At 45.8% G+C, this 22,565-nt stretch overlaps 1 protein-coding gene, 1 non-coding gene and 1 pseudogene across 2 annotated transcripts; 1 reads left to right on the top strand and 2 right to left on the bottom strand.

The window, feature by feature from the left end:
• Positions 1 to 22: 22 nt before the first annotated feature.
• On the bottom strand, positions 23 to 9,794 carry LOC117800850. Its single transcript, XM_034653398.1, has 3 exons — positions 9,267 to 9,794; positions 602 to 625; positions 23 to 529 (listed from the first exon to the last, which is right to left on the bottom strand). The coding sequence occupies exons 1-3, from the start codon at positions 9,762 to 9,764 to the stop codon at positions 332 to 334; spliced, it is 720 nt and encodes a 239-aa protein (XP_034509289.1). The 5' UTR covers positions 9,765 to 9,794; the 3' UTR covers positions 23 to 331.
• A 28-nt stretch (positions 9,795 to 9,822) lies between these two features.
• On the top strand, positions 9,823 to 9,904 carry TRNAS-GCU. The gene has a single exon. It is a non-coding gene; the product is annotated as a tRNA-Ser (tRNA).
• A 43-nt stretch (positions 9,905 to 9,947) lies between these two features.
• LOC100478530 lies at positions 9,948 to 18,831 on the bottom strand (annotated as a pseudogene).
• Positions 18,832 to 22,565: the final 3,734 nt, after the last annotated feature.

Raw genomic sequence — 22,565 nt, 5'->3', positions numbered from 1 at the left:
AGAGAGAAGCGAGGTCCCTGCTTCAGAGGGGAAGGTTCTCAGGCACAGGGAGTGAGACAAGAATGGGTCAGCCACCTGCTGTGTGGCCAAGCTCCTTGTCACCCCTTCTGGCAGGTGAACTACCCCCAAGTCATATTTGTACCCTCTGGATTGGAGGAGCTCTTGGCTAACATCACCTGGAACCAAGACTTCACTTTTCAAAGTTGTCAGCGTGTCAGGGAGGAGAAAAGCCTCAGCATAATCTCAGTCCCTGAAGTATAGCTTTCCCTGTCCCTCCACAATTACAACAAGTGTTTGGCTCAGAGATGTTCTCTGTCTTAATTAGGTTTAATTATTTTAGTAGGAAGGATGTGCGGTGGGAAAACGAACCACTAGTGAGGTTTCCGGATCCAGCCTTTCCCGTTTTCTGGCCACAGCTCCCAGACACATCGAAGTCTCTTTCCTTTCTTTCTGGAGGTTTTCTTTGTGCACGGGGATATAACAAGGGATGGCTGGAGATTCTGTTTTCTGAGCAATCACAACCGTGGATCTGGAGAGACAAGAATCAGCATGTGCCTCTTGTGCACGTGGGATTTTAGTGGGGAAATGATTTTCCTCCTACCCTCTGAGTTCCAAGCTGGGATCTCTGGAATAAAACACAGACGGACACGAGAATAACAAGCAGGCATTTATTATCACGTGTACCTCACATACACATGCAGATACCGAGAGAAAAACTACCCTACGACCCAGCCATTGCCCTGCTGGGTATTTACCAAAAAGGTACAGACATGGTGAAGAGAAGGGGCACCTGCACCCCAATGTTCATAGCAGCAATGTCCACAACAGCCAAACTGTGGAAGGAAATTTAAATGGGAAGAAATCAGAGAGGGAAACAAACCATGACAGACTCCTGACTCTGGGAAACAAACTGAGGCTCATAGAAGGGGAGGCGGGTGGGCGGATGGGGTAACGGTGATGGGCATGAAGGAGGGTACATGACGTGATGAGCACTGGGTGGTTATACACAACTGATGACTCATTGAACACTACTCCAAAAAATACTGATGTACTATATGTTGGGTAATGGAATTTAAATTAAAAATAAAATAAATAGATAAATTATTTTCTGCCCAGAAAGCAAAAGCTCCTCTTTATCACTAAAATTTCTCATTAACTCTCTGGGTTTTGACCTATTCTGAAACCATTGTTATCCAAAGCTTCTTATTAAAATCAAAAGGTAAAGGTCATTACAGCTTGTTTCTACTTTATTTGAAAACTATTGTGGAGAGTATGTCTTGCCCGTGGACTCTCAAGCTTTATCGTTATGTCTTTTCCCCCGTCATCATTTTTGCTGGCCAGATTGAGAATAAAAATGAGCTTAAGATGTCTTTCACAGCTAAACTATCTTCGAATTTCAAGATCCTCTCTAGTCAATACAAATATCACATATTTATGATACCAAAAAGGGTACCATAACAACTACATATGTTTCACAGTCGGCAGGATTCTGATTAGATCAGAATATTATGGGGCCGTCCTATTTCAGGCACACCTTGTTTTACTGAACTTCACTTTGTGGCGATTCACAGACACTGCGTTTCTTACAAATTGCAGGTTGGCGACAACCCTTTATACAGCAAGTCTGCTGGTGCCATTTTTCCAACAGCGTTTGCTCACCTGTGTCTCTGGGTCACATACTGGTAATTCCCACACTCCTACACATCTTCATTATTTTTTTTTTAAGATTTTATTTATTTATTTGACAGAGATAGAGACAGCCAGCGAGAGAGGAAACACAAGCAGGGGGAGTGGGAGAGGAAGAAGCAGGCTCATAGCAGAGGAGCCTGATGTGGGGCTCTATCCCATAACGCTGGGATCACGCCCTGAGCCGAAGGGAGACGCTTAACCACTGTGCCACCCAGGCGCCGCTACACATCTTCATTATTATTACATTTATGATGGTGATCTGTAATCAGTGGTGTTGCCACTGTAATTGTTTTGGGGTGCCAGGACCTGCCCCCATATAAGATGGTGAACTTAATCAATAAATGTGTGCGTTCTGATTGCTCCATCGACTGGCCTTTCCCCCATCTCCTTTTTTTCTCCTCCAGCCTTCCCATTCTCCGAGACACAACCATATTGAAATTAGGCCAATGAGGAACCCTACACTGGCCTCGAAGTGTTCAAGTGTTCTGAGAATTACACATGCCTCATTTTAAATCAAAAGCTAGAAATGATGTAGCTTAATCAGGAAGGCATGTCTAAAGCCAAGATAGGCCGAAAGACTGGCCTCCTGTGCCAAACTGTAAATGAGAAGGGAAAGTTTCCGAAGGAAATGAAATGTGCTACTCCAGCAAACACAAGGATGATAAGAAAGTGAAACAGCCCATTGTTGATACAGAGAAAGTCTCAGTGGTCTGGATAGAAGATCAAACCAGTCACAGTACCCCCTTCAGCCAAAGCCTCATCCAGACCACGAGGCCAACTGTCTTCAATTCTGTGAAGGCTGAGAAAGATGAGGAAGCTGCAGAAGAAAAGAGTGAATCTAGCAGCCGTTGGTTTATTAGGTTAAGGAAAGAAGCCGTCCCCACAACACACAAGTACAAGGTGAAGCGGCAGGTGCTGATGGAGACGCTGCAGCAAGTTCTCCAGAAAGTCGAGGTGAGGAAATTCGTGAAAGTGGCTACACGAAACAACAGATTTTCAAAGTAGACCAAGCAGCCTTCTGTTGGAAGAAGATGCCATTTAGGACTTTCCTACCTAGAGAGGAGAAGTCAATGCCTGGGCTTAACACTTCAGAGCACAGGCTGACTCTCCTGTTCGGGGCTAATGCAGCCAATGACTTTAAGTTGAAGCCAATGCTCATTTACAATTCAGAGAATTTTAGGGCTCTTAAAAATTTTGCAAAATCTACTCTGTCTGTGCTTTGTAAGTGGAACAAAGCCTGCATGACAGCACATCTTTTTACAACATGCTTTACTGAATATTATCAGCCCACTGTTGAGACCTACTGCTCAGAAAAAAAAAATTCCTTTCAAAATATGACTGCTCATTGACAACTGCACCTGCTCACCCAAGAGCACTGACAGACACGTACGAGATCAAGGTTGTTTTCATGCCTGTTGCCACATCGATTCTGCAGCCCATGGGACCAGGAATAAGTTTGATTTCGAGTCTTATTATTTTAGAAATACATTTCGTAAGGCTATGACTACCATAGATTGTGATTCCTCTGATGGCTCTGGGCAAAGTAAATTGAAAACCCTCCGGAAAAGATTCACCATTCTAGAAGCCATTCAGAACATTTGAGTTTCATGGGAAGAGGTTAAAATATGAACATTCACAGAAGTTTGGAAGAACTTACTTCCACCTGATGGATGACCTCGAGGGCTTCGAGACTTCAGTAGTGGTGGAAATGGCGAGAAGAGTAGAATTAGAAGTGGAGCCTGACTGCATGCCTGTAATCTCACGATGGAACTGTGACAGAGGGGGAGTTGCTTCTTATGGGTGAGTCAAAGAAAATAAGCTGGAACCTACTCCTGGAGAAGATGCTGTGAAGACTGTTGAAATGACAACGAGGGATTCAGAAAATTACAGTAACTGAGTTGATAAAGCCGGGGCAGGGTTTGCAAGGATTGACCCCAATTGTGAACGAAGTTCTACTGTGGGTGAAATGCCATCAAACAGCATCACATGCTACAGAGAAATCATCTGTGAGAGGAGATGGATGGGACAAACTTTACTGCAGTCTTACGTTAAGAAATCGCCACAGCCACCCCAGCCTTCAGCAACCAGCACCTGATCAGCCAGCTGCCATCAACATCAAAGCAAGACCCTCCACCAGCAAGAAGATCATGACAGAATGGTGGTCAGCATCGAGGAATGCACAGAATTGTGGAATCAGTATGCTTACACCCGAATCTACTATAACATTGTCAATTTTACTATACAGGGGCTCCCAGGTGGTTTCCCAAAGCTGGGTGAAACTGGGGGTGCTACTCGGAGTTTCCGGGGCATAGGTGGGGCTGCCTCCCGCCTGGGCTTGACTGCCCATAACGCAACAAGGGCTCCAGAGGTCCCATCACACAGGAAGTGGTTGACCAATCTGCGGTTGCTAAGGGTCAAACACCTTTATCCCTGGACGTGCGTGTGTCTGGAAGGGGATCAGAGGCTCCTCATCCAGGAATTCCGTGGCCTGGAACCTGACGGATGGTAAGTCATAGCGCTTGACGTTGCGGTGTGGGGTGGGTGCTCGGCGGGACAGGTGGAACAGCCCAGATAAGGTCTTCGCGTCCTAGGAATGGAGGCCAGTGAGGCCAGGGCAGGAGGAACCCTGTGTGCAGCCACAACACCCACCTTCCTTCAGCATTGAGGAAAAGGCAGCCGAAGGCAGGCGAAGGGGAGGTTCGGGAACTGCACTGACAGATCAGAGGGCTGCGACCTGCCGGCCTCCCCCGCGGCTGCGACTGGAGAAGACACCAACCTCCCTATGAACCCCCTGCCCCCCAGCACCGAATGTGCTGGGGGCACGTCTCTCCTGCACGCGCGGTGCCCCGGGAGGAGATGAGACCCCGGGGGCGCAGGGATCCGGGACCCACCGGGCTCTCCACGCACACCGCGCCCGCAAGAGCCCAGAGAAGAAAGGACTGTGCTTTGCTGTACTTTCACCTCCTGGAATCTGCCGCTGGTAACCTCCTGCGAGCGGAGAACACGAAAGCTCAGCTTTGGGAAAAGGACAGGAGACAGCAAGAAGGCCGAGGGCAGCCCTGGCCTCCGGGGACCTGCGGAAAGGGGTCCAGGAGTCTGGCGCCCAGCCTGCCTGGGAACCTGACTCTGAGCCTCCGTCCTGCCTGGGGCGCGTCCTCTGGACAGTTTTCCCAGCCCTGGCAGGAGCCGCTGCCATGCTGCCCATGCCGGACCTCAGCTCTCACTGCTCGTCTTCAGGCGTTTAGTCCCGAGTCCGGGGTCCCCTTCTCCGAGATCAGACTCCAGCCCTCGCCGTCTGCGTCAGCTCCCTGGTGCTTCTCCACTGTCTGTGGATCGATAATGCCAGCCTCTTTCCTCGTTCTCTCAGCCCTAGTGTTAGTAGCTGCTTACCGAGGCTGCGACCTCTGCTAAACCTTTGCCTTGGCTTCTTACTTACAGGTGCCATGTGAATAACCCCGTCGTGATGGAGCAACTCTCCATATTAAATTCCCCCCGTGCACAGAACTGGTGTAGTTTCTGCCTCCTGGTTGGACTGGGGACAAGCTGGCAGTTGTCTGTGAGACTCAGTCCACAACACAGTGCTGGAGAAACCATGCGTGTGTTTCTAGATCACTGTCCCTCTCTCCAGCTCCACGTAAGGCGCTACATAAGGCCTAACGATTAGGGCATGCTGGCTGGGAAGAAGGGTGACCCTAAGAAGCCTGGAGAGCCACAGCGAGGTGCAACGTTTGGCAGCGACTCAGGACGAAATCTCATGAAACAGCTTTTACTGCGAATACGACCTGCTGTAATTGTTGGTACTCGAATCAGTAAGAGGACAATAGCCTTGCTTGTCTAGAAAGGAAAACACATTGTAAGTATTTATGTATCACTGATAGCCACGTGCCTTGGAGACGACAAATTGTTGGGCTTAGATACCTCTGTAACCTAGAGACCAAACTGGAAACACTAGACCATCAGTTGAACACATTTTAAATTGGAATAGTTCATAACTCGGATCTTTACACTTTCCCAATTTCCTTTTGTAATGAGTCCGTGGCAGTACTTTCAAAACGGGACAATCCTCACTGGGAAACATACTCTGAAAAAAGTCAGTTTTCTCCGCAAGAGCCAGACTCTGTCCTATGGCTAAGCTACTAACTGGACAAGCAACAAAGGACAAAGGACAGTCATAATTTCAACTTACATCTTCTAGTTTCAGATCAGAGAGTGTAAGGAGGCGGCAGAGAGGAGCAATACAATCGACTACATATTCTGGGGGTGCCTCTCATTGCAAAAGAAACAGCTTCTGAAAACCCTATTTCTTTACAAACCCTGTGTGACATACAGGAAGTCTGGGAAATCTTCAGAAACATGCCTTTTGAAGAGGGCAATCCCAAACTTCCATAGAAGAGGAAAAGTAGGCCAAAAACGATCACAATGAACAAACCGAAACAAAGCAAAACGAGACCAAAAACCTCAGACGGTTTCACTGGGGCATTCCACAAAACTACTGGGGTACAAACCATCCCAAGACTATGGGACTTGTTTCAGTTGACAGGAAATGAGAGAAAACTTTCAAGTTCTTTTAATGAACAGGTATAATATTAATACCCAAACCCAATAAAGTTAGCATACCCACAGAAAGAAAATTTCAGACCAACATGTTCTGGAAACCAATAGAGTATCTGAATAAGATGTTAGCCAGTATTAACCCACCATGAACAAGCAGGGTCGATACTAGAAATGGAACGATAATTCAGAATTAGGAGAGCTATCAATATCACACCGATTTAAGAGTTGGAAGGAGGAAAAAAGCCCCCTATGATTACATGATTACCTCCATTGATCCTGAAAAAACCCTTGGCAAAATTCACCTGTTTCTAAGAAAAAACCTTGAGAAAATATAAAATAATTAATTATTCCTTGTCAGGATAAAAAAAAAAACCCATATAAAATTCAATCCTTAAGCCAACATCTTAATGAAGAAACCCTGAAACCATTTCCACTAATGGCAGAAACAATGCAAGGGTGCCGGTTATTTTCACTACATAGAAAACATTTTCTTGACAGCCTAAGGACAGCAATTACAGGTGTAAGACCTGGAAAAGAAGAGAGACAACTATTTTTACAGGTGACATAGTATACTGGGAAAGCTCTACAGGTGCACTGTCTAGGACAGAAGCCACTAGCCATACATGGCTCCTTAAATTTAAATGAACTCATCACAAAAATAAAAATTCAGTTCCCCCAGTCATACATTTCAAGGGTTTCATAGCCACAGGGAGCTGGTGCCTACCATATTGGACAGCATAGACATAGGATATTTCTGTCAAGGAAATTTCCATTAGAAAAATCAAATTTCCATTAGAGAATCAATGATAAAACTAATTCAAATAATACTACAATTCAGCAAGATAATATAAAATTAACATGTAAAAACAACAGCATTTCTGGGACGTCTGGGTGGCTCAGCTGGTTAAGCATCTCACTCTTGGTTTCAGCTCAGGTCATGATCTCATGGGTGGTGGGACTGAGCCCCACGTCAGGCTCTGAGCTCAGTGCCACATTTGCTTGAAACATTCTCTCCCTCTGTCCCTCCCCGCCTGCTGTCTCTTTTACTCTCTCAAATAAAGAAGTAAATCTTTAAAACATTTAAATAATAGCATCTCTATAACCAAAGAATTATTGGTGAGGGGATATAATCCATTAGGCAACCTCACTTATAAAAACTCAAAAACAACAAAATCTTAGCAATCGACTTAAAACACCCCTGAAAGATGCAGAGTAGCCTTAAACAAATGGAAAGACAACCCTCATTCTTGATATCGATGTCACATCATCGAGAACTCACTTCTCCCCAAGGTATTTATTTTATTTTATTTCTCCACTGAGGCATTTTATTTGCATGTAGGTATTACATCCCTAGAAAAAGAATCCCAGGAGTTTCCTTCCTGTTTGTTTCCCTCTTGCTTCTCCATGATGCCTGCTGAGCTTGTCAGTACAAGGGAAGCAAAATGGTGGACGGGAGCAGATTACGGTGCCATTTTTCTAGAGTTTGAGTTGTACATCAAATCTAGAGCTGATCACTCCACACTTGTTTAACCTGCCCGTGAGGTTCACAACAATTTTCTCAGCTCTGTGATCATCAATGATTTCAAATTTGCCAATGTTACCAGGTTTCTTCATCACAGATAGAAACCAGATGATGACTTGGGAGCATGGCCGAATAAGAACGTGGCATTTGCCTCTCTTCTCCGCACTGTTAATGCTCTTGAGAGCACCTGCCGGGACATCCACTCGCACCATTATGGCAGCATGGAAAGATGGAGGAAGGCGTCCCTAAGGTATTTACAAATTTAATGTGGTCCTAATAAAAATGTCCAGTGAGCTTACTCATGGAGCTTGAAAAGTTTATCATCAAGTTAATAAGGAAAAATAAACATACAGGAATATCTAAGAAAATACCAAATAGAAAACCTTCAAGGGAAACTGGCCCTCCCATAAAACTATACAACCAAACACCTATGATCAACAGTGTGTTACTGGTGCATAAGAAGGCAGACAGACAGTACGCTGAGCAGAAATTTCACGAATAGATACAACTACATGTGCAAGTCTAGCATAAGATAAAAGTGGTATTTCAAATCCCCAAGAAAAAGATTTTAATACAGGCTTCTGAAACAATTACAGGCTATTTGGAGAAAGTTAAAATTGAATCTGTTCTTCACACTATACACAAGAATAAACTTGGTGCTATAAATTGATCCTGCAAAGTTTTCTGTTTGAAATAATCTCTAAATTAAAAAAAAAAATACCTTTTTAAAATAACAACGAATAGCCCCTGAGGCAAATACTGGACCTGAGGAGCTGTGAGTCAAGGGCACGGACTCTCAGGGCTTCCTCGCCATTCCTCTAGGTACTGCGCGCCTCCCTGCCTTTGCTCAGGCCCTCCTCAGTCTGGGACACCCCCGCCCCCCCCGCCACCTCTAGAAAACTTGCTCAACACTAACCTTCATGGGGCAGTTCTATTTTCTGAAGGTTAGTCTTGAGCAATCCATCAATTGCTCTAAGAGGTATTTACCCAAAGGATATAAAAATACCGATTTGAAGGGGTCCATGCACCCTGATGTTTATAGCAGCAATATTTACAACAGCCAAACTATGGTAACAGCCCAAGTACGCATCGGCTGACGGATGGATAAGGAAGAAGTGGTGTATAGATACACACAATGGACTAGTACTCAGCCACGGAAAGAATGCAGTCTTGCCATTGTCTACCACCTGGACGGAGCTGGAGAGTATAATGCTAATAAGCGATCCAGTCGGTCAGAGAAGACAAATACCTTATGATTCCACTCCTATGTGGAATTTAAGACACAAAACAAAAGAAGAAAAGCGGGGAAAGAGAGGCAAACCAAGAAACAGAGTCTAAACTCTGGAGAACACACTCCTGGTCACCAGAGAGGAGGTGGGTGGGGGGATGGGGAAACAGATGATGGGGGTTTAGGAGGGCACTCGTGATGAACCCTGGGTGTTGCATGGTTGGGCTAAATCATGAAATGTCACATCGGAAACTATGAGGGCACTGAACTCACGGTTCCTCTGAGGCGGAGGCGCGGGAGAGGAGCCCCGCGAGTTAAGGCTTCTTCTGGGCGCAGTTTTCCCCGCAGCGTCGAGGCGGTAAGGACGCGGAGTAGACCCGTCGTCCCATCTCCCAAACTGTCCAAGTTACCACGAATTCGCAGTCCGGACTCGCCAGGTCCCTCGCGGGCGGCTCCTGGGGGACCGGCTCTGGGAGCCCCTGCCCGCGGCCGGCTCGGGGGCGCCCTCGGAGCAGGTGCTGAGCGCGCACGGGTTCCCGCGCCGCCGGGCCACGCCCACCGCCCGCGCGCATGCGCCCCTGGGGGCCGGGCCGCCTGAGCCCGCGAACCAGACCCCCCGCCAGGCGCCGCTGGACCCCTGTCCTGTCCTGGGAGCGCTGAGCCCGCCTTTTCCCCTTCGCGAGTTTTCCAGTCCAACCCTTGGCCCATTCGTGTGGGAGCCGGCCAGCTCCGTGTCCCCCGGACGTCTCCGTCCCCAAAATGTCCTTGCATCCAAGGAGTTCCCAAGTGTCAACTCTGGAATCAAGAACCCCAGAGGGCGTGGTGTGCAGACGGAGTGGCCGAGTGGTTAAGGCGATGGACTGCTAATCCATTGTGCTCTGCACGCGTGGGTTCAAGTCCCACCTTCGTCGGTTCTGTGCTTTTGTGTGAAAGACCATGAATATTTTCAAAAGTCTCCTCCTGGCCTTTCCAGCTGGGGACATGCCCCCCTCACATGTCTGCTCAGGGCCTGGCTGGCTGGCTGGCTCGGTGGATAGCGCTCTGGGAGTCATGGGTTCCAGACCCACTTTGCTGTGGAGATTACTTACAGCAATACATTTGAAAGAAAGGAAGAAAGAAAGAAAATCTGTTCAGCGTCCTGAGTTTCACCTGGAGAAGTTGACCCTCGTCTTTCCTGACTGTATGACCTCGGCTGTTCACCCCTTCCTCCTTAAGGGAGTATTCCTGTGTCTGTGACATTAGTTTTTTAGAGCAGATTTTTCCTCCATTTTACCCAATCTCATCTAGTCTCTTGATATTTAGCATACTCCCTGAAGAGCTTTTGTTTTTATCCAATTCATAATTAGGAGAATTAGTCAAAGGCCTGAACTCTGTGAATCTTTTTAGCAATCGGCCAAATTTGTTGTTTCATTTTACAGTGTTACCACGAATGCTTCAGTAAGCCAATTTCTCCAGTACAATGGAAATTTTGTTTTTCATATTCACATAACAATAGAATATAGGTTTTAGATAGATAGATAGAGAAAGAGAGAGAGTGAGAGAGATGTTTGAGATCTATCCCTTCAGGAACATGATTGGAATTTTTTCCCTCCTGCATTTCAACTAGTTTTTGCAAATACCTTGTCCTCTGTTTAAAAACTATTACCTTTAAGATAATTTATTAAAAATATTTTTCCAAAATCTTCTTTTAGAAAAAAAAAGTAAAGACGTTTTATTATAGCCATTTAAAAACACATTGAAAATTGGAAATAATCACATCGAAACATCCGCAGACTCACCTGAGAGCTTCGGTGCCGCCCTCTAGGGGCGGGTCCAGCCCAGGCACCTCCTCTGGGCCTGCGTTTCCCAATTCCTCTCCTTGGGAACCTGTTCTACCTTCAGGACACAAACTCAGCAGCATCTCTTCCACATCGCCTAGTTCAGGAACCATCGAAAACCTCATAGGCCCGCCTGTGAATATACTTAGAGTTTTGGGTTATTTCTAATGGAGAGAAAAAGAAACTGCATTAATGGGAAAGAAAATCTGAACATAGGACTCTGCTCAAACAGCAGGCTTCACAGAATCGAGTGGTCTGTGGAAAACCAATAGAAGGAAAACACTTCCCTCGCACACAAAGGTACTCCATTGTATGGTAACCCTTTTGGTGAAAGGAATACACAGGTTGCCATTTTATGGTGGTGCGACAGGGCTGTGTGTTTTTACACCTGGAGGTGGGGGTTCCAGCCGACTGTACCTGCCTTTCCCAATTTCTCCTCAGTGTTCGTCCTTCTGCCCTCAACCCCATACGAATGGTTCTTATCCTTCTCATTTCTTTGCATATTTTAATGCTTGTCCCAAGGAGTAACTGGAGGAGAACTTTGTGTGGCATTACTTAGACATCCGGGGTGACATGCATTTGAACTCCTCCAGTTACTCTCATGTCTTCAGTAAATATTCCTTGAAGGCAGAGGATTGCCTGGCGATGACTGCGTGAACAAAGTCTCCTGCCCTCGTCAGTCTCAGAGGTTGGCCTGTTGGCTAAATCCAAAACCAGTCACTGAAAGCGTCGGGGGGGGGGGGGTGCTGAGGGACTGGGGCAGTGGTGGGGCGTGTCACAATGGATGGCTTTCATGGAAAGACCAAATGTCTCCTTCAAGTTCGTGGGAGCAGAGAGGGAAGGGACGGAGGTAGGATGCTCTGGAGACCACGAGGAATGGGGGAGAGGAGCACGTGCAACACAGTCGCCTCCCTGAGGTGGGCCCGAGCTCATTTCCTGCTGCGACCGCGGGGTCCTCCTTCCACACCCACAGGCTTGCCTTTGCACAGCTGGTCAAGACTCTCAGCTTCCTGTGCTCCACACAGATCTGGGAAAACTCCAAGCTCATGAAATGCTCCGTTCTGGAGCCTTCAGGCACCCAAAACACTGTGACCACAATAAGCTTTCAAAAAAATTCCAGTATAACATAACAGAAATAGGTTATTAAAGCTGTGGGGACATGGTATAATGAAGCCAAAAACAAGTAGGTAATTACCGTTGTTTAGTCCAGGAATAAAATACCCACACGCATACATAAACACAACTGAACTATGGTAAAGAGATTCTTAAAAAAGTAGGGAAAGCCTATTTACATCAATTCTAAGATTTTTGTACTATAAACATATGTAATAAATAAAGAAGGATCAGATGGTTTTCAAGATGGCTTCATCAGACATACTATTGCCAGAAGCATACACAGTACATACATACCTATGAGTATTTCCAATTTAAGAAATTAAGAACTAAATTCTTCATTGACATTAATGTAAAGCCAGGTTATTTTGTGCTCTTTGATAATACAGAGACTGATTGCATTGTGGGGGACCAGAGCACTCAGAAGTGATGTCTAGACAAACCCCCATATTGGTTTCAAACTTAGCTTATTGATTTAAAAAAGATACATTCACTGGGGCGCCTCGGTGGCTCAGTCGGTTAGGTGTCTGCCTATGGCTCAGGTCAGGGTTCCAGGGTCCTGGGGTCCAGCCCCACGTCGGGCTCCCTGCTGAGCAGGAGCCTGACTCTCCCTCTTCCCCTACTTGTGCTCTCTCTCTCTCTCTCTCTCTCAAATAAATATCTAAAAAAAAAGATACATTCACATCTTAGCAAATCAGAAAATATAGAGAGATATAAAATGAACTTCTGCCTACACTGCCTCCATTTACCTGGCTTTTATCAAAATAGGGAACCATTCTTACAGTTTTTTTATTCTTCCAGAGATTCTTCATGTACATAATGTCAAATTAAATATATTCTACTCCGTTTGACACCAGTGCTCTGGAATTGCTTTTCTTTCACTGATAAAAATTTGCCAGGAATATCACACCCTCTGCGAACATTTGAACTTGCTCATTCTTTCATAAATTTCATAAAATCCCTTTGTAAGTGTGGATATTTGTGTATGGATGGATGTTTTCAAATAACTAGGAAACGAAACTCTTTGGCTGGATATTAAGTTACTTCTGAAAAAATAACTCCGCAATGTATAATATTTTCTACTGTAATTCTCACATGAACAATGACTTTTATAGGATCAGGTCTTAGAAGTGGAATTACTGGGTATGGTAAATGCTCTCGTAATTTTGATAAGGTTGTCCAAATTATTTTCTGCTTGTTACTCCTGGAGTCTTGGTAGTGAAGGAGCCATCGTACCAACATGAGAATTGAAGTTACTTCTTGAGGGTGACAGGATGGAAAACAAGATAACTGAGTCCCTGTTCATGGTCTCCTGTGTCAGGTCAGGGCCCAAGGTCCCCAGTTTTTTGTATGGGAACAAGTTTCATTACATCTTTAACATATTTGTTCCATGTTCACGTTACTTGTACCATTTTTTATTTCTAAACACAGCATAGCAAAACTAATAGTTATTTCAAACACTCTTAATAGAAGGATCAGTGACAAAACAGATATTTTCCTAGTTTTTGTAAATGTGCAAAACATTCAACCACATGTCTATCTCTGTGCATCAGCATGAATGGGCTGAGAATGGCATAACCAACCGCTAAAAATTCTCGGATCACTAATACAAAAGAAGTACTGTCAAAGGAGGAATTTACGCATAATGAAATATACAATCTGCCCAATGAAAGAACAGAAAACAAAGCATCAGAAGAACACTGTGAGCAGCTCTTATCTCGGGGGGGTTGTGGTAGAGAACCTTGCATTTCTGTAGGTAGCGGGCATGCTTGTGGTGCTTATGGAGAATGAGTACCATGTAGACACTGGCCCAGCCCATCAGTCCCAGGAAGAGGAAATCTCACAGGGCCAGGAGAATGAGAAACATCCATCTTACTGTCTGGCCTACTGGTAGGAAGTAACAGTACCTGTCACTTTGACCAATGTGTGAGCTGTTTAGGCTGCTGATGTTTTTCATGTAATAGAGTAAGTTTGTGCTGAGCAAGGAATTGAGTATCCAAAGGAAGAGGAAAAAGGAAAGGAGATGGCATGTGGATGTTGGCTTGAAGCTGGCACGCATGGAGGCTCTGGGGCTGATGGTGGTGGCCTGGACCACAGTGAGCAAGCTGCTGGTGCAGATCGACAGGCCTCGGGCCACCCTCTCCAGGTACACAAATATTTTACAGTCTGCATCATCTGGGAAGTTTTTCAAACCAAAACGTTCTATTGTTTTTATCACTATCTTGGAAAAAAGTAGTATGATATTTGTGAAAGCCAAGTGGATGAGAATTAGATGTGTAGATTTCTTTTTAGTGTCCCAAAAGAAAATGCACATGTAATTCACAAAAACAAAGATGTTCCCCGCAATGCCAGGTAGACTGAGAAAGAGAAACATTGGTCCCTTGATATTGCTCGAAACCATTTCTTACCTCATGGACAGAAAAACTTGACTCCAGGGGCGCCTGGGTGGCAGAGTGGTTAAGCGTCTGCCTTCAGCTCAGGGCGTGATCCCGGCGTTCCAGGATCGAAGCCCCACGTCAGGCTCTTCCGCTATGAGCCTGCTTCTTCCTCTCCCACTCCCCCTGCTTGTGTTCCCTCTCTCGCTGGCTGTCTCTATCTCTGTCAAATAAATAAATAAAATCTTTAAAAAAAAAAAGAAAAAAAAAAAAAGAAAAACTTGACTCCAGCAAGCACCTTTGAAGAAAGAAAGAGTAATGATGATATGCATGTGCAAAGAATAATTCATATCAAAGGGCTTTTCTAGTGTATAAAGGACAGTCAGGATATGTAATAGAGCCGATTTTTGCACAAAGAACTCTATTCTTTTCCCTGGGAGCACTCGTGGTAGATTATTCCGTGTAGCTACAAATGCTACGTTGGGAATAAGAATACAAAAACCTACATTTGCAATCTAGAGTTTGGTTTCTGGCTCCCTGCCAGCAAAGACAACCTATGTGTTTGATAGTTTCTATATCCCAGATATTTTCAATCTCAGCATGTGCTGAGAACTAAAATTCCCCCAACCTGATGTCACCTTGTGTTTTTCCACTTCCTCATGTGATACTACCATCAGCCAACTCCAGAAAATCTGGGTCTTCTTCTCAACCTGTCCACCTCCCCACACCCCACAACAGGGACTGAATAACTCCTCCTGCTTTCACATCCTTCACAGCTCACACACTCAGCCTGTCTCATCTGTCATCGTGCCCCTTCTTGTGTTCAGCACATACCTCATTTTGATTAGTATTAACAGTTTCCTGGCTTGTCTCCTGATTATTCCAATTTTTATACCTTTGATGCATACACCTTCCTATTTCCAGACTTGCCTTTTAAAGCCCAAAATGATTCTGTGAGTTCATCCCTTACAAGTTTTCAATGGGTTTTCCTAGTTCTCAACATCAAATCAAACTGCATAGCCTTTTGAGATAGGACCCCAACTTTTAAAGCCTAATCTGCCAAAGACCTCCAGAAACAGTGTGTGGGCTGCACGAACCCAGACCTGACTTGATGCAGCCTGGGCAAGGGTCGGGGGGAGCTTGGAGTGCTGCCCGCAAGGGTCATTATAGGAGGACGGAGTCCCACTGAGGAGACTCTATGGGAAGCCTGGGTAGGTTCAGGATGTGTTACTGTTTCCCTGGGGGGGAAAAGGGGAAGTAGGGAGTTAGGAAAAGACAATTAACAAGGAATGGGTGTTGTCAGGAAATGAGGGCAGCATAGAATTGGGGATCCCTAATAATGGTGGAGTGAAGCCAGGTGGGGAGGGGCATCTTCGGTAAGAAAAGAGAAATCACTCAAAGGAACAGTTGTAATGGCTTTTCAGCATTGCTGATTTACCCTGGAAAAACAATGTTTTCCAGTAACTTAGCAGTCAGCTTTACCCACATCGGTTTTCCCAACCTGGTAAACTGCAGAACTGACTCGACTGCTACCCGTCCAAACCTACAGTCAATCCTTCAGGCCTGGATAAAAGCTTACTCTTTCATCATAACCTAACCAATCTCATTTTTCACCTAGAAATTTATATAAAACTGCTGACAATTTCCCCCAAACAAAATAAACCAGGATGTTTGATTTAACTTCCAGGATTTGCATAGATTCTATATACTTGGGAAGCCTTTTCCACAAGCCTTCACCCTGCTCCATATCCTACCAAGTTGTAACAATGTAAGGACGTATATTCAGTACTTTTCTGTATGAAATGTTTCCCATTTGGGTCTTCCCCAAATTTCAAAGCTCTGCATCTTCCCCAAATTTCAAAGCTCTGAATCCGAACTGGGACCACGTTCTGTATCACCTCATAAATCACATGTCTTTCCTTCTGACTGAATAATAGGAACAATGTCAGAGGAGGGAGGGACGATACTCTCCCAGATTATTCTTTTGGAAATATTCACGTAAACTGTTTTAAAAGCCACGCTTCACACTCAGGTACTTGGGTGAAGCCCATTCTGGATCTAACACCCACAGGCTGAGCCAAGCCAGGGTGCCCCTCTCAGCTTGTTTCCTCCACTAAAAAATGAGATGGGTGCTTCCTGGGAGGGAAGACTATGGTAAAGTTAAAGTGGACGGCCTCAGGGCATTCACAACCTGGCAATTCAGAAGCAGGAATTTGCCAACAGCCCCTGTTGCTTTACTCCTAATGGCTGCTAATAGGCACCCCCATCCAGCTGGCATGTGGGGGGGAAGTTGACTTACACTCCTGGTGTGATTGTTTATATCAGGATCTGGAGGCTTAAGGGCTGCTGCAGGAGGAAAACCTTCCAATTACACACATGCACTTGGGGGCTTTGTAAGACTGGGGAGGACAAAGCTGGCTCATATGCAAAACCCAGGAATGCACCAAAGGAGGGCTACAAATGTTATCACTGCTAGGATGCTGACACAGGCATAATGCAGGGCCACGGAGCTGAAGGAAACAGAGCTGCTCCTGGGAACAGGAAGCTCTCTGACCCTTCTTGATTTCCGGATACAGAAAGCGGGCCCCTTCTGTGAGAGCCCACCCCAGAGCTCTCCCAGGGGACCACATCCTGAAGTCAGGACACAGTGCTCACACGTGTGTGGACGCACATTTGCTGGAACTGGTCCATCATCTTTCTGGCCCCGGAGACATACCTTTGCAAGATCAGGAGTCCAGGGCTCGGGCTCACAGACCCTCTCACGACCTGCCTTCCTTAGTCAGAGAGAGAAGCGAGGTCCCTGCTTCAGAGGGGAAGGTTCTCAGGCACAGGGAGTGAGACAAGAATGGGTCAGGTGTGCTCGCCCGCCACCTGCTGTGTGGCCAAGCTCCTTGTCGCCCCTTCTGGCAGGTGAACCACCCCCAAGTCATATTTGTACCCTCTGGATTGGAGGAGCTCTTGGCTAACATCACCTGGAACCAAGACTTCACTTTTCAAAGTTGTCAGCGTGTCAGGGAGGAGAAAAGCCTCAGCATAATCTCAGTCCCTGAAGTATAGCTTTCCCTGTCCCTCCACAATTACAACAAGTGTTTGGCTCAGAGATGTTCTCTGTCTTAATTAGGTTTAATTATTTTAGTAGGAAGGATGTGCGGTGGGAAAACGAACCACTAGTGAGGTTTCCGGATCCAGCCTTTCCCGTTTTCTGGCCACAGCTCCCAGACACATCGAAGTCTCTTTCCTTTCTTTCTGGAGGTTTTCTTTGTGCACGGGGATATAACAAGGGATGGCTGGAGATTCTGTTTTCTGAGCAATCACAACCGTGGATCTGGAGAGACAACAATCAGCATGAGCCTCCTGTGCACGTGGGGTTTTAGTGGGGAAATGATTTTCCTCCTACCCTCTGAGTTCCAAGCTGGGATCTCTGGAATAAAACACAGACGGACACGAGAATAACAAGCAGGCATTTATTATCACGTGTACCTCACATACACATGCAGATACCCAGAGAAAAACGAGTAACTCTCTGAGGTGGGTGGAATTTGGGCTAAACACCATTTTCATAGAGATAGGGTATTAGGGTTGTGGTTCTTTGAGGAGAAAGTAAATGATGTTTGCAAAAGATGAATGGGCATCCCAAGCATAATTGGGAGGTGAGATAGTTTGTGACAAAGTTTGCCTGGGTACGGTGTCCACTTCTCCTCTCCTCTCCTGTGATAAGAGCCAATCTTCCCTGGTTAATGAACTCCTATGGAGGTGATTTGTAGCAATTGAGGTCCTTTTGGAGAATCTGTCTTGAAGCAGATTAGGGGAATTTTGAGGACACCTCCCCTTGCTTTCCTATTTTCCAGGTGCCCATAGCTCAACATAATCAATATACCAAAGTGGGGTAGCATATTCTGCTGCCTTCAGGGGGTTAGAGATCTTTTCTGCAAGTGGTTCATTTTCTCTGCTTGTTTTTGTTCTTAAAAAAAGAGGTTTTCTCTTTATTTGTGAGACAGAGAGAGCACAAGTGGGGGGAGGGGCGGAAAGCAAGGCAGAGGGAGAAGCAGGCTCCCCGCTGAGCAGGGAGACCAGATAGGGACCGAGATCCAAGCAGAAGGCAGATGTCCAATAGGCTGAGCCACCCAGGACCCTGCCAGGGATTGTTTCATTCCTTGTCTATTAAAAGGCAAATGGAACTGGGAAACTGGAAGGACTCCTGTTTTGGTTGTTACAGATCGCTGCTGCCCTACAGAGCTTCATTAACCCCACCTTCTACCATCTAGAGGACCTTCTACCCCAAGAATGAACTTCCCCATCCCTGATGCAAAGGAGTAGGAATAAAAATGAGCAAAGGGTTGAAATTAGATGTGAGATTAACATTATTTTTCACGACATGAGAGCAGCAATGAGTTAGTCTGAAAAGTCATGATTTCCCCTCATTTTCTGTGGGCCTCTGTCCACATATTGTCAAAAATTCTTTACTTGGGGGCGCCTGGGTGGCACAGCGGTTGAGCGTCTGCCTTCAGCTCAGGGCGTGATCCCGGCGTTATGGGATCGAGCCCCACATCAGGCTCCTCCACTATGAGCCTGCCTCTTCCTCTCCCACTCCCCCTGCTTGTGTTCCCTCTCTCGCTGGCTGTCTCTATCTCTGTCAAATAAATAAATATTTAAAAAAAAATTCTTTACTTGACCAGAAATTAATCAGGCCCCTCAACCTTCTCCTAGACTCCTACGTGTGCTCTCTTGCAAAATCTAGTTTTAGCAAGAACCCTGCCAAGTCAGCTCCCCCACCCCCCATCCACTCAGGCTGCTGGTCCCCCGTCACCTCCCAGGTGATATCCACACACCCTGGCCTGTCTGCAGGAAGAATCCTGATAGGTCAGCAAAGTCAGAAGTCCTAAGCCCTGACATTTTCTCTTAGTAATTTTTAATCCTCCGCTGAGCCCCCTTGTGCCACTTGGCTTTAAGTTCCCACTTGGCCATGCTGTGTTCTGAATTGAGCTGTTTGTCCCTCCATCCGTGTAAAATCCCATTGCTAATGTCTCCCTATGCTGTCCACTGTGCTCCTGAATCAAGTCTGCCTGACCACCTTGAACAAGAGTCATTGAATATTTTCTTCTTTAACATTATCTACAGCTGCACCTGGCACCTGCTAAAAATACTTGTGTAACACATGAAAAAAATCCCTTTGAGGTGAGTACTGTTTTCGTCCCCACTTTGAATGAGGACATGTAGGCACAGACAGATTGCCCGAGTTGCCCAATGAAACTTCTAAAGGCAAAAGAAAGAAACTGTCATCTTCCCTGGAGCAAAAGAGATTTCCCACTCTCCCTTTTCTTAGAGTGTTCTCTTTAAAAAAACACACACACAACTAAAAAAAAACCCCAAAAAAGAACTTGTAAATTTTTTCTCTGCCCCTTTGAGATATATGTAATTTTCCCACAAAGCTAAATAAAGCTCTTTCCAGTTTTGCAACCCAAGAGTATTTTTTTTCAAGGACCTGGGAGCCACCTTTGCAGTGTCATCCTGAAAGAAGATAGGGTCCCTGTCTCCCACGTTCTATGGGAGATTAGGAGCCCAACTTCCAGGAGGACCTGATTCCAAGTGGCAAAGCTGTATCCTGTCATCAAGCTCGAGGAACTTCTTATCTCGTTGGATAAAGCCAACTGGTTTACACAGTGTCACCAGAACCAGATGAATTTAGGATGCACTCTGTGTGACAAATGGTCCTGTCAAGACTTCTGACTTGAGGGCAAAGCTATTATTGTCTTGAGAACATGTATGTAAGGCATTGCATCTGCTTGGCTATATAAAAATGAGCTCCCCCCCGTTCTTGCAATCTCTTTGGCGGATTGGCTGTGATGCACATCACATCATGGTTAATGCTTTTTCAATAATGAAAGTGTTTTCCTTCTCTTTTACTTTTGTAGAGAAGTCTTGTGGGTTGGCAGGAGATTTTGTTTCTAATTATCTTTCTCCAACACCCATAGGTAATAAATGGCTGCATTGAGGATAAACCCAGAGAGTCTGACACAAGACCATAAGCTCCTCACTACCGGCCATGGCTCCCTTCCCCTGTTCGGTATGTGTCCTTCTGGTCAGTCTGTCTTCCAGTGTGTCCCCCTCAGGCTGACTCCCGTGTCCACACCTTTCTCTCTGCATCTACATGTGTGTCCCTCCACCTCTCCTTCTACTGGGAGTCACGCCATTGGTGGCAGCTCCGGGGTTTCACGTGGATTCCATGGATTCCCAGTGTAGGGGAGGGAAAGTACTTCCTTCTACCCTTCCAATTCTTCCAGATGGTGTAAGAATGAAATCGAAAGGAGACAGATTAACAGGAGAAAAAACACCAAAGTTCTATTACATGCACCTACAGACCCAATAATGAAATTGGGACCCAAAGAAATGACCAAGGCAAGTGGTTTTTATACTCTTCAGACAAAGAGACAATAAATCTGTAAGGATTTGACAGGACAAAGTAAACAACTTTGGGATCTTCGATGAATAAGGAATTCTAAACAGAATTTAGGCTGGGGTAGTAATGAGTCGAAAGTGATACGGGGTGTTTGTACAGCTTCTCAGCTCAACATTTCCTCTCTCTGGTGGATAAGGATGTGTCTTTACCTCCTGGTACAGGAAAGGTACCTTTCTGGAAGACTGATTTCCCGCTTTCAGGGGGATGGGGAAAGGTCTGAGAGTCCTGGTTACACAGGCTGTCTCTTAAGTATGTTGTACCTAAAATAATCAGTACGCCAATGTTGCACACCTTGGGGCGACCTGCCCTTGGCCCGCATGCTCGCTGAGTCACAACCGATGGGAGACATTTGGTGATTCTCTTGGCCTCTCTGTATTGCTACGCTTTCTCTTCCGTAAAATGACAACGAAAATAAGACCGATGTCAGAGAGTATTTGTGGACATTCAAGAAGAAGTTCTAGAAAGACAGTCAAGAAATCGTTGCTATGTATGCTCAGTGTGAGAAAAAGACAAATCCTTCCCAGTCTTGAGGAAAAACCAGGACAAAGTGGCTTATGCGCACGGACCACATGTGCATTTCTTGGCGCGGAACTGTGTGAGTCATTATCTCCAGCTCATTACTACTATTAGCAGCCATTAGGAGTAAAGCTACAGAGGCTGACGGCAAATTCCTGCTTCTGAATTGCCATGGTTGTGAATGCCCTGAGCCCGTCCACTTTAACTTTACCATAGTCTTCCCTCACAGGAAGCACCCATCTCATTTTTTAGTGGAGGAAACAAGCTGAGAGGGGCACCCTGGCTTGGCTCAGCCTGTGGGTGTTAGATCCAGAATGGGCTTCACCCAAGTACCTGAGTGTGAAGCGTGGCTTTTAAAACAGTTTACGTGACTATTTCCAAAAGAATAATCTGGGAGAGTATCGTCCCTCCCTCCTCTAACATTGTTCCCATTATTCAGTCAGAAAGAAAGAGACATTAGTTTCCGCATTTGTTGGGGGAAGAAGTGGAGGGCAATGGCCATAACCAGTGTTCCCCAAGTCCTGAGGCCACCTGGTTCAAAACCCGGATACGAGCCTGGGTTCACGCAGGTCATGCCGACAGACACCCTCAAGGCAAGGATGCATCTGAGGCCAGGCCTTAATGGCGGGTAGGACATGGCGCCGGACAGAGCTTGTGTGCATTTTCCAAGTATATGGAACCTATGCAAATTGGTGGTTAGATATCCNATGACTATTTCCAAAAGAATAATCTGGGAGAGTATCGTCCCTCCCTCCTCTAACATTGTTCCCATTATTCAGTCAGAAAGAAAGAGACATTAGTTTCCGCATTTGTTGGGGGAAGAAGTGGAGGGCAATGGCCATAACCAGTGTTCCCCAAGTCCTGAGGCCACCTGGTTCAAAACCCGGATACGAGCCTGGGTTCACGCAGGTCATGCCGACAGACACCCTCAAGGCAAGGATGCATCTGAGGCCAGGCCTTAATGGCGGGTAGGACATGGCGCCGGACAGAGCTTGTGTGCATTTTCCAAGTATATGGAACCTATGCAAATTGGTGGTTAGATATCCTGGTTTCTTTGGTTGGGGGGAAACTGTCAGTATTTTTATAAAACGTCTACATGAGAAATGAGATTCAAATGTTAGTAGTGAAAGAGTCCATTCTTATTCAGGTTGAAAGTGTGACAATCAGGGGCGCCTGGGTGGCACAGTGGTTAAGCGTCTGCCTTCGGCTCAGGGTGTGATCCTGGCGTTATGGGATAGAGCCCCACATCAGGCTCCTCCGCTATGAGCCTGCTTCTTCCTCTCCCACTCCCCCG

This window comes from Ailuropoda melanoleuca, unplaced genomic scaffold, assembly GCF_002007445.2.
Source record: "Ailuropoda melanoleuca isolate Jingjing unplaced genomic scaffold, ASM200744v2 unplaced-scaffold8419, whole genome shotgun sequence".
Classification (NCBI taxonomy): domain Eukaryota; kingdom Metazoa; phylum Chordata; class Mammalia; order Carnivora; family Ursidae; genus Ailuropoda; species Ailuropoda melanoleuca.
This window is presented reverse-complemented; position numbering and strand designations above follow the sequence as displayed.

Excerpts from the sequence above, each read along its gene's own strand:
- LOC117800850 (XM_034653398.1), bottom strand. The coding sequence starts at position 9,764 with ATGCAAGGACATTTTGGGGACGGAGACGTCCGGGGGACACGGAGCTGG. Across the intron at positions 626-9,266 it reads GCCTCCGCCTCAGAGGAACC|AGATCCCAGCTTGGAACTCA; the intron begins GTGAGTTCAGTG and ends GTTTTATTCCAG. Across the intron at positions 530-601 it reads CCCAGCTTGGAACTCAGAGG|ATCCACGGTTGTGATTGCTC; the intron begins GTAGGAGGAAAA and ends TTGTCTCTCCAG.